The sequence below is a fragment of the Nerophis ophidion genome, linkage group LG09, assembly GCF_033978795.1.
Source record: "Nerophis ophidion isolate RoL-2023_Sa linkage group LG09, RoL_Noph_v1.0, whole genome shotgun sequence".
Classification (NCBI taxonomy): domain Eukaryota; kingdom Metazoa; phylum Chordata; class Actinopteri; order Syngnathiformes; family Syngnathidae; genus Nerophis; species Nerophis ophidion.
This window is the reverse complement of record NC_084619.1, coordinates 71,261,528-71,273,612: the sequence shown is the minus strand read 5'-3', so window position 1 is coordinate 71,273,612 and position 12,085 is coordinate 71,261,528. Positions and strand designations below refer to the sequence as shown.

The following is a 12,085-nucleotide window of genomic DNA, read 5'->3' as shown; positions in this document are numbered from 1 at the left end:
ATATACCTCAGTTTGCCCATGTTTGTGTCTTTTCCCCGCCAGCGAGGCACCGCCCTCCTGCTGGAGCACCTGGCGGGCAGCCTGGCCAGCACCATCTCAGTCACCACCCACCTGGACATCGCACCCCAGCACCACCTCTTCATGAGGGGCCGCAACGGCAGCAACATCAAACACATCACCCAGAGGACGGGGGCCCAGATCCACTTCCCGGACCCCAACAGCCCGCAGAAGAAATCCACGGTCTACATCCAGGGCACCATCGAGTCGGTGTGCCTGGCTCGCCAGTACCTCATGGTGAGGCTTTTGTCTTTGCTTTTGTGGGGAATGTGTGCTTGGCTATAATCAACATCACGTTGGTATGCCAGGGATGCGCGTTCACCACCGCCGGGGTTTTCAGGAAGAACCTTGGCTGGCTTTCCTTGGCTCGAAGTTGCTAGTCAGAAAACTGCTGCTAATGATCAGCCTTTTTCTAGAACTATACACGCTGTGGTTTCTTGCTGTCCTTGAACCTGAGGTGGTTTTTATGTCAGCCACTTATCGTTTCAGTCATCATTGCTAAGTGCTTCTGCTGCCCCGCTGCATAATTCTGCAGAATGAGAGCGTGCCAAGGTTGCCGCGGCGACCAAAAAGGCATCTTGCTGTTTGTCTGAGCACCAAAACAAATAGATGGTAATGAATGGATGACAGGAGCCTAAAATAAAAGTGGACTTGGAGAGTCCAGACTGCACTACTTTGCAGCCACACCCTTGATTACAGATCCAATGCTGCTAATTACATCCACTCACAATAGGAGCGGCGGCCCAAAATATGGACGTCTGTGGTCTTGTGGTGGTGATAATGTGAAGCATATTGCACCCCCCTCCACCTTGGGAGATGTCACAGTCCCCCAGGGAGTCTTGAATGTTTATTGGGTTGGATTTTAATTCTAAATCTATTACTAGTAAACAGTCTTGGTAAAAATGGCGTATATATAAAGTACCGCCGGTACTTTTACTAGTAACAAGTAATCGAATGAATGACTTTTAATGCAGGGGTGTCCAAAGTACGGCCCGCAACTAATCGTTTACCGGACCGCCACACATTCTGCAAAAATAGCAAAATTGATAGTATTGCAAAAATGTTTTTAAAAAAAAGTGGAATGAGGTGAAATCTAATGAGAAAAGTGGCAATTTTGACACAAAGCTGCCATGCAGGCAGTTTTTTTTTTTTTACTTTTGTCTTTATTTTCTTTCTTTTTTCATTGCTCAAACAAAAAAAAAAAAAGGACAAAAAAATGTATGTTATAAGGAATTATTATTCAAAAATGATCACTTTAAAATGTTCATGTGGAAAAAATATTGCATATGTTGTGTGGTTGCCGTATAAAAACATCAACGTTTTGACAAAAGAGCATAAAACGAACGAAATAATTCAAGTGGTAAAAGTAAAAAAATAAAATAAAAATGGAGACGTCAAAGAAGAAAGCTGTAGGTGGGAAGTGGTGTATTGTGGCCGCCTTTAGCAACACAAACAGCCGGTGTTTCATTGTTTACATTCTCGAAAGATGACTATGGAACAGAGCGGTCAAGCGAACACGGTTGGATTGGACCACACACACAAAGTACAGTGTATTATGCAGCGATCATTTCGAAAGATCGGGTTTCAAAGAGGGTCCCTTGCGAAGGGCAGAGATGGGCATCGCCACCACCCATGGACTGGTGCTGGAGAAAGGTGCAACGTTTATTGTCGATGTTCTCTACTGAATCCTTTCAGCAAAAATATGGCAATATCACGAAATGATGAAGTATGACACATAGAATGGACCCGTTTAAATAAGAACATCTCATTTCAGTAGGCCTTTAACCTCCAAAAAAACGCTTCTATGGCAAATCTGAAACGTGTCTGTTATGCTTAAATCGTCTTTGTTTCAATGAGTTTTCAAGAGAGTCTTGTGGTGTATTTACATACTTAGTTGAACCATTTTGTTTTCCATAGTGCGAGAGCAGTGAATGGACTTACAATTCATTCTGGATCTCTGATTTTTTTCTTATGTCTTTTTTGTTCGTATGAATACGAAATTATCTTAGATTATATTCTCTGTGGTTTTAAAAAAAAGTCTTAAATTTGACCTACTGAAACCTGCACAGGTTTGCTGTAAAGTCTATACTTCAAATAAGATTTATTTTAAATTTAAGGCAAATGTATACACTTTTTCTGATGGACTAAAAACAATGTTAGTTATCCTTTGTCTTAAGTTGATCTAAATGTCTTTCTATTCTCCTCAATGTCAATAATAAGGATACAATGTTAGGCAGAAGTGTACTTATTACAAATTTATGGACAAATGATGGGGGGCACAACATGTCGTCTTCAATCTATCAATTAATCAATGTTTATTTATATAGCCCCAAATCACAAATGTCTCAAAGGACTGCACAAATCATTACGACTACAACATCCTCGGAAGAACCCACAAAAGGGCAAGGAAAACTCACACCCAGTGGGCAGGGAGAATTCACATCCAGTGGGACGCCAGTGACAATGCTGACTATGAGAAACCTTGGAGAGGACCTCAGATGTGGGCAACCCCCCCCCCCTCTAGGGGACCGAAAGCAATGGATGTCGAGCGGGTCTAACATGATACTGTGAAAGTTCAATCCATAGTGGCTCCAACACAGCCGCGAGAGTTCAGTTCAAGCGGATCCAAGACAGCAGCGAGAGTCCCGTCCACAGGAAACCATCTCAAGCGGAGGCGGATCAGCAGCGTAGAGATGTCCCCAACCGATACAGGCGAGCGGTCCATCCTGGGTCTTGACTCTGGACAGCCAGTACTTCATCCATGGTCATCGGACCGGACCCCCTCCACAAGGGAGGGGGGGACATAGGAGAAAGAAAAGAAGCGGCAGATCAACTGGTCTAAAAAGGAGGTCTATTTAAAGGCTAGAGTATACAGATGAGTTTTAAGGTGAGACTTAAATGCTTCTACTGAGGTAGCATCTCGAACTGTTACCGGGAGGGCATTCCAGAGTACTGGAGCCCGAACGGAAAACGCTCTATAGCCCGCAGACTTTTTTTGGGCTCTAGGAATCACTAATAAGCCGGAGTCTTTTGAACGCAGATTTCTTGCCGGGACATATGGTACAATACAATCGGCAAGATAGGCTGGAGCTCATCCTGAGGGGAGCGTAACAAAAACTAATTATGAAACAATGTCTTAAACACTTGACAGTTCATAACAGTTTTAATACAGTTTTTTTAGTTTTATTTTGGTATTTAATAGTGATCAAAAATGGTGGGTATTTACAGGTATCGTATCGACCACTAAAATGCGAGTATCGTGACAAAGCTAGAAAAGACAAAAACACACACGTGCATGCTGTCGCTAGCGTTTTCTGTTGCTATATTGTTGCGCTCCACATTCTCCGCTCTGCTGCAGCATTGTTTTGGTTGGTGCCCTCAGTCTCCCTTTGGATAAAATGTGTGGTAAACACAGGAGACTCCACCATTGTTGGATCGCTCCGATTGATGCACAACCTGACTTTAGACCAAACGGAGCAGCCCTAAAGCGAGGTGGCTATGACCTTTGCACGATGGTGCGTTCCTGTTAGAATAATTCTACACAAGTTATCACACAACTCTTATTTTTAAAGGCCGTCGCTCTAGTTATTATCTATTGTGCTCAAGCTGGACTTTTTCTTCTCGTGCAAGGGCACACAACTTGTTATCTTCCATGGCATGTGAGGAGTGGTCTCGCTGCAGATGTTTTCTGTCTTTCAACTTGCTAACAGCCAAGGACGGACCAGCACCTCAACAAAGATAAGTCGTATCAACACCAGGCAGACAAAGCAGAGACAGTGCGCAATGACAAGGTCCCCAGCACATTTCCGTTCTAAATAATCACGTATTGTGCGTACTGAGCTGCTGGCGTAATGACCCCTCCCTTTAGAAGCAGCCTCAGCATGGAACTAGGGAACTCCTAAACTGAATAAATAGAGGAGCGCGTGGGGTGAGACTGTAACTGAGTGTGCAGCTCCATGCGTTCTCCTCATGAGCAAAATTTAACTCTGTCTCTGCCTGATTCCTTGCTTCTTGTTTTGTTTAATAGATAGTTCGGTGCTTAAACCTGACACTTCCCACTCCAGCCCTGTAGGTGGCAGTGATGAGTGTACTAAAACCTTCACATTTTGTGTCTCAGGGCTGCCTGCCGCTGGTGCTGATGTTTGACATCAAAGAGGACGTGGAGGTGGAGCCTCATTGCATCACGGCGCTGATGGAGCAGCTGGACGTCTTCATCAGCATCAAACCCAAGCCCAAGCAGCCCAGCAAGGTATGGCGGACATCAGACACGTTTGGCGGGATCAACCCGTGCCAGTAGGCGGAGGCGGGGCTGCGATGTGGTTTTAAATAAACTTATTAGCAGGTCACAGGGGAAAAGGACACCATGCCAAAGAACCGGGTCATGTTCATTCAGGAGAGAAAACCACTAAAAGAAGTCTGCGTGTCTTCATTGCTTTTTTCATTGCAGACATCCCTCCAGGTGTCCTCCTGGGGGACCCATGCAGACGTCCCTCCAGGTGTCCTCCTGGGGGACCCATGCAGACGTCCTCCTGGGGGACCCATGCAGACGTCCCTCCAGGTGTCCTCCTGGGGGACCCATGCAGACGTCCTCCTGGGGGACCCATGCAGACGTCCCTCCAGGTGTCCTCCTGGGGGACCCATGCAGACGTCCTCCTGGGGGACCCATGCAGACGTCCTCCTGGGGGACCCATGCAGACGTCCCTCCAGGTGTCCTCCTGGGGGACCCATGCAGACGTCCTCCTGGGGGACCCATGCAGACGTCCTCCTGGGGGACCCATGCAGACGTCCCTCCAGGTGTCCTCCTGGGGGACCCATGCAGACGTCCTCCTGGGGGACCCATGCAGACGTCCCTCCAGGTGTCCTCCTGGGTTACTCATGCAGACATCCCTCCAGGTGTGCTCCTGGACCCCTCCAGTTGTCCTCCTGGCGGCCTCATGCAGACGTCCCTCCAGGTGTCTTCCTGGGGAACCCATGCAGACGTCCCTCCAGGTGTCATCCTGGGGGACCCATGCAGACGTCCTCCTGGGGGACCCAGGCAGATGTCCCTCCATGTGTCCTCCTGGGGGTCTAATGCAGACGACCCTCCAGGTGTCCTCCTGGGTTACTCATGCAGACGTCCCTCCAGGTGTCTTCCTGGGTCCCTCCAGGTGTCTTCCTGGGTGACCCATGCAGAAGTCCCTCCAGGTGTCCTCCTGGGTGACTCATGCAGAAGTCCCTCCAGGTGTCCTCCTGGGTGACTCATGCAGACGTCCCTCCAGGTGTCCTCCTGAGTGACTCATGCAGACGTCCCTCCAGGTGTCCTCCTGGGTGACCCATGCAGAAGTCCCTCCAGGTGTCCTCCTGGGTGACTCATGCAGAAGTCCCTCCAGGTGTCCTCCTGAGTGACTCATGCAGACGTCCCTCCAGGTGTCCTCCTGGGTGACTCATGCAGACGTCCCTCCAGGTGTCCTCCTGAGTGACTCATGCAGAAGTCCCTCCAGGTGTCCTCCTGGGTGACTCATGCAGACGTCCCTCCAGGTGTCCTCCTGGGGGACCCATGCAGACGGCACTCCAGGTGTCCTCCTGGGTGACTCATGCAGACGTCCCTCCAGGTGTCCTCCTGGGTGACTCATGCAGACGTCCCTCCAGGTGTCCTCCTGGGTGACTCATGCAGACGTCCCTCCAGGTGTCCTCCTGGTTGACTCATGCAGACGTCCCTCCAGGTGTCGTCCTGGGGGTCTCATGCAGACGTCCCTCCAGGTGTCCTCCTGGGGGACCCATGCAGACGTCCTCCTGGGGGACCCAGGCAGATGTCCCTCCATGTGTCCTACTGGGGGTCTAATGCAGACGACCCTCCAGGTGTCCTCCTGGGTCCCTCCAGGTGTCTTCCTGGGGGACCAATGCAGACGGCCCTCCAGGTGTCCTCCTGGGTCCCTCCAGGTGTTTTCCTGGGGGACCCATGCAGACGTCCCTCCAGGTGTCCTCCTGGGTGACTCATGCAGACGTCCCTCCAGGTGTCTTCCTGGGGAACCCATGCAGACGTCCCTCCAGGTGTCCTCCTGGGTGACTCATGCAGACATCCCTCCAGGTGTCCTCCTGGGTGACTCATGCAGACGTCCCTCCAGGTGTCCTCCTGAGTGACTCATGCAGACGTCCCTCCAGGTGTCCTCCTGGTTGACTCATGCAGACGTCCCTCCAGGTGTCCTCCTGGGTGACTCATGCAGACGTCCCTCCAGGTATCCTCCTGGGTGACCCATGCAGAAGTCCCTCCAGGTGTCCTCCTGGGTGACTCATGCAGAAGTCCCTCCAGGTGTCCTCCTGGGTGACCCATGCAGAAGTCCCTCCAGGTGTCCTCCTGGGTGACCCATGCAGACGTCCCTCCAGGTGTCCTCCTGGGTGACCCATGCAGAAGTCCCTCCAGGTGTCCTCCTGGGTGACCCATGCAGAAGTCCCTCCAGGTGTCCTCCTGAGTGACAAACTGGAATCACCTGGTTTGAAGTCTCTTTTTAAAAATGCAAACAGTCATGACACCATTTGTGGGTGTCCTTCAAGAAGGGCGGGGCTTGTGGCCTGCCTGCAAACTGCACCAATGATTAGTTCTCAATGTCTCATATTGGATTGATTTCCCTGGTATTTGTGGTAAGCGGGGGCGGGTAAAGCCTGAGTGGTGAGCATCATTTATCACAATCATCCTCTTTCCTGCATGGCTCTGTTAGCTTGTGGGCGTCTAGCTTCAACTTCATATACTTTTCCCCAGGTCAAACAATGGTTTAAAACATGCTAAATTAGGGAATTGTGTGTGTGTGTGGGGGGGGGGCGGTTGAGTTACAAGCTAAAATAAACAGAACCAATTAGGCTCGTATGTTGTGGTGCTACTATACAGTATATGATTTTTTTTTCTCATAATAGTAAAATGGTAAAAACTTTGAAAATTGCATTAGCACCTATATGACCCGACCAAAAAAAACATTCCCACCAATGATGCAAAAAAAAAAAAAAAAGTTAAATGCAAAACATTCACTCCACACTTACCAATGACTGGCATATTTTAGCTGCTTCACGTAATCGCCGCTAGCGTTAGCACAAACTAGCAGTGTGATGTGATCCTTCACCGGCTTGTGTCCCGGTAGTGCCTCCTCCTTCGTTGTAATAAAGGTCCGCTTTGGCATCTTTTTTGATCTCATCACAATTAAAGACTTGCTGAAGAACAAATCCTCCCTTTGCTAATAAAATTGCTGTCATGTAATATTCAAGTAATGACATTTTTAAAAGGCATGTTATGTGTTAAAATGTTTTTTTTTGTGGGGGCGGGGACAAGAGTTTGACTTACGACTTATATAACACAAAAGGGGGGGAGGGGTTATGTGTGTATGGGGTATGTGTTGGGTTTTTGTTCTCTGAAGTGGGTGGAAAAAAAAGGGGAAAATGTGATTACTGTTTTATTGTATATTGTAATACCTGTCAAATCGAATAAAAACATTTATAAAAAAAAGATGCTAAATTATATACATCATTAAAAAGAGATATATATAATACATACAAAAATATGATACATTATGTTTCTAATTTTATATATATGTAAAAAATAAATGTTACAATAGCCTCCTGTTTTTAAAGTGTATTTTTTTAAAGAATATATTGGCATCTAAATATATTTACCTTAACAGATTGATTACTCCAGAAAAATTTAGTAAATGTTAAAATAATAACAAATATGTAATGCGTCCAAATATATAAAATCATGTATTTGTCAAATCCTATTTGATGTTCAGTTTGGAGTTTTTGTTAATGACATCACACATGCAGGTGTTATTGTTGTTGTTGTTGTGGTTATTAGTTTAGTCTTTATTTGAAGGGACAATGCACAGAAACATGAAGCTCAAAGACAGATATGTCCTGTACCCCGATTATAGCTAAATAGCTCATTTCTATCTGCAGTCCCTAAACTAAAAGGATACAAAAATCATGCAATAAAATTATTACAATAAAAATCATAACATATCACATAATCAAATGAAGAAAAGTCATAAAATGCACTTTCATGGACACATAGTTAATATACAATACAACCTCATTTACATCATCACACAAAGACAATACATGCTCTTGTTCACATCTGTCATCATTTGTAAAAACAACCATGATTTTAACACACACGCCTCATAATTTACAACAAAAATGCTCTCCTGGATCAATATAACACACATGAAGTTGATGTGTTAAACATAGTGGCCACCTTAGTGACCGTGTGAGCAGCTTTGATTGCTCCAAAGCCACTTTTTTAGCTTCAATTGTAAATGTAGAATAATCTGTTGAACTTTTCAAGTTTGTTGTGAGGTCGTTCCATTCCTTTATGGCTTTATATGAAAAGGCTGATTGTGAAAAAGATGTTTTACATCAGGGTATGTTACACTGCCCCCTGTTGTTGTTGTTAAGGATCATTTTTTTCTATAGTTTTTTTATTTTATTGTTATTGCTTTACTCATCCCCTTTAACTTTTCCAAAACAATATCACTTCATATTTGTGAAAAGGTTTTTTCACTAGAGATGGGACTTATGGTTCTTTGAGGAGCCGTTTTTTGGGGGGGGGGGGTTAACAATGACAATCACTAGTATTAGCTGTACAATAAATGTAGAACATAATCATTTAATTTCCACAAATATTACACTCTTGGTAGGAATTATTTGAAAATATTGGCTATAAATGCATTTGTGTTGTGTTCCATAGGGCGGTGCCATATTTCCATGCTTTGGCAGCGACGTCACTCCTTTCAATTTTTCCTCACCTAAAATAAATGTGTAGCGTTTTGACAATATAGAAAAAATACACAATTATTAACTAAGAATCATATGCATTAATGGATGTCAAAAGTATAAATAAAACTACAATAACAAATGAGGACATAATATAATGTGAGTTGAAAAATGATATTAGCATAGCTGGTGTGTACGCTTCAACTTCCAACTTTTGGAACTGGCCAACATTCTAACTGATGAAGAAACCAACTGACAAAGAAAGCAATCAATCAATCAATCAATGTTTACTTATATAGCCCTAAATCACTAGTGTCTCAAAGGGCTGCACAAACCACTACGACATCCTCGGTAGGCCCACATAAGGGCAAGGAAAACTCACACCCAGTGGGACGTCGGTGACAATGATGACTATGAGAACCTTGGAGAGGAGGAAAGCAATGGATGTCGAGCGGGTCTAACATGATACTGTGAAAGTTCAATCCATAATGGATCCAACACAGTCGCGAGAGTCCAGTCCAAAGCGGATCCAACACAGCAACGAGAGTCCCGTTCACAGCGGAGCCAGCAGGAAACCATCCCAAGCGGAGGCGGATCAGCAGCGAAGAGATGTCCCCAGCCGATACACAGGCGAGCAGTACATGGCCACCGGATCGGACCGGACCCCCTCCACAAGGGAGAGTGGGAAATAGTAGAAAAAGAAAAGAAACGGCAGATCAACTGGTCTAAAAAGGGAGTCTATTTCAATCAATCAATCAATCAATGTTTACTTATATAGCCCTAAATCACTAGTGTCTCAAAGGGCTGCACAAACCACTACGACATCCTCGGTAGGCCCACATAAGGGCAACACAGTCGCGAGAGTCCAGTCCAAAGCGGATCCAACACAGCAGCGAGAGTCCCGTTCACAGCGGAGCCAGCAGGAAACCATCCCAAGCGGAGGCGGATCAGCAGCGAAGAGATGTCCCCAGCCGATACACAGGCGAGCAGTACATGGCCACCGGATCGGACCGGACCCCCTCCACAAGGGAGAGTGGGAAATAGTAGAAAAAGAAAAGAAACGGCAGATCAACTGGTCTAAAAAGGGAGTCTATTTCAATCAATCAATCAATCAATGTTTACTTATATAGCCCTAAATCACTAGTGTCTCAAAGGGCTGCACAAACCACTACGACATCCTCGGTAGGCCCACATAAGGGCAACACAGTCGCGAGAGTCCAGTCCAAAGCGGATCCAACACAGCAGCGAGAGTCCCGTTCACAGCGGAGCCAGCAGGAAACCATCCCAAGCGGAGGCGGATCAGCAGCGCAAAGATGTCCCCAGCCGATACACAGGCAAGCAGTACATGACCACCGGATTGGACCGGACCCCCTCCACAATATTTAAGTGACTCCAAATGAAAATAAAATAAAAAATAAATAAAATTTGGAAAATAATAAAAATTAAAATAAGAAAATATATATATTTTTACATGTAAATAATAAGGGAATAAGTGGTAGAAAATGGATGGATGGATGGATAAATGTACTTAAGATGTTCACATATATTGCATATATATATATATATATATATATATATATATATATATATATATATGTATGTATAGCATATATGTATATATATTAGGGGTGTGGGGAAAAAATCGATTCGAATACGTTGTGCGATTCAAAGTAGATTCTCATTTTTTACAAATCGATTTTTCAATTTTTTTATTTTCATTTTTTTTGTAATTTATTTATTTTTTTATTTTAAATCAATCCGACAAACCACTACACAGCAACACCATAACAATGCAATCCAATTCCAAAACCAAACCTGACCCAGCAACACTGCAATAAACAGAGCAATTGAGAGGAGACACAAACACCACACAGAACAAACCAAAAGTAGTGAAACAAAAATGAATATTATCAACAACAGTATCAATATTAGTTATCATTTCAGCATAGCAGTGATTAAAAATCCCTCATTGACATTATCATTAGACATTTATAAAAATAAAAAAGAACAGTGGCTTACACTTGCATGGCATCTCATAAGCTTGACAACACACTGTGTCCAATGTTTTCACAAAGATAAAATAAGTCATATTTTTGCTTCCTTTAACACTCGAAACAAATTTACATTATTGCAATCAGTTGATAAAACATTGTCCTTTACAATTATAAAAGCTTTTTTTTTTTTTAATCTACTACTCTGCTAGCATGCTAGCAGACTGGGGTAGATCCTGCTGAAATCTATGTATTGAATGAATACACAATCCTTTTAAATCGGGAAAAAATCGTTTTTGAATGGAGTATGGAATCGAATCAAAAAAATCGATGTATTATCGAATCGTGACCCCAAGAATCGATATTGGATCGAATCGTGGGACACCCAAAGATTCACAGCCCTAATATATATATATATATATATATATTTTTTTTTTTTAAGTCAATCCAAATGCTGCCAAGTTTCAAATTTTGACCCATTTTCTGGTCCAGTTGTCAGCCGTGTGAGCAATTGCTGATGCTAAATTTGCAAGTGTAAAAAAAAAAAACCGTATCTCCACCGAACTCACAACCGGAAACCCATTATAATGGTTCACAAAAAAAGAGCCGTTCAAAAGACTTGATTCGTTCGTGAACGACACATCTGTTATTTACTCATTATAAAAAGCTGCATTAGCCAGCATGTTTTATATATACTGTAATATTCAATAATGTTTATATATACTGTAATATTCAATAGTGTTTATATATACTGTAATATTAAATTGTGTTTATATATACTCTAATATTAAATAGTGTTTATATATACCCAATAGTGTATGTGAGTTATTGAGTATGATGTAAGGTCTGCTCCCACACTCTGCAGTCTTTATCATCATAATCTCTCCTTAATTCCTTCTTCCTTCTTCCCGTCCTCCTCATCCTCCTCATCCTCCCTCTCACTCCTGCTGCCAACATTCCCCAGCCTCCCTTTTTGCTGCTCACCATCTTCTTCCTCATCATGTCTAACATCCAACCTTCTTCCTCTCCACCTATTTCATCATGTCTAACATCCAACCTTCTTCCTGTCCACCTATTTCATCATGTCTAACATCCATCCATCTTGCTGTCCACCTATTTCATCATGTCTAACATCCAACCTTCTTCCTCTCCACCTATTTCATCATGTCTCACATCCACCCTTCTTCCTCTCCACCTATTTCATCATGTCTAACATCCAACCTTCTTCCTCATCATGTCTAACATCCAACCTTCTTGCTGTCCACCTATTTCATCATGTCTAACATCCATCCATCTTCCTCTCC

At 44.1% G+C, this 12,085-nt stretch overlaps 1 protein-coding gene across 5 annotated transcripts in view; it reads left to right on the top strand.

Moving 5' to 3' along the window:
• The window catches only part of LOC133559708 (protein bicaudal C homolog 1-like), a 164,956-nt gene that overhangs the window by 129,637 nt on the left and 23,234 nt on the right, over positions 1–12,085 (top strand). For all 5 annotated transcript variants that reach the window (XM_061911735.1, XM_061911736.1, XM_061911738.1 and 2 more), the window contains 2 exons: positions 43–294; positions 4,175–4,306. In XM_061911735.1, coding sequence (XP_061767719.1) covers positions 43–294; positions 4,175–4,306 — 384 coding nt within the window. The remainder of the gene's footprint in view (positions 1–42; positions 295–4,174; positions 4,307–12,085) is intronic.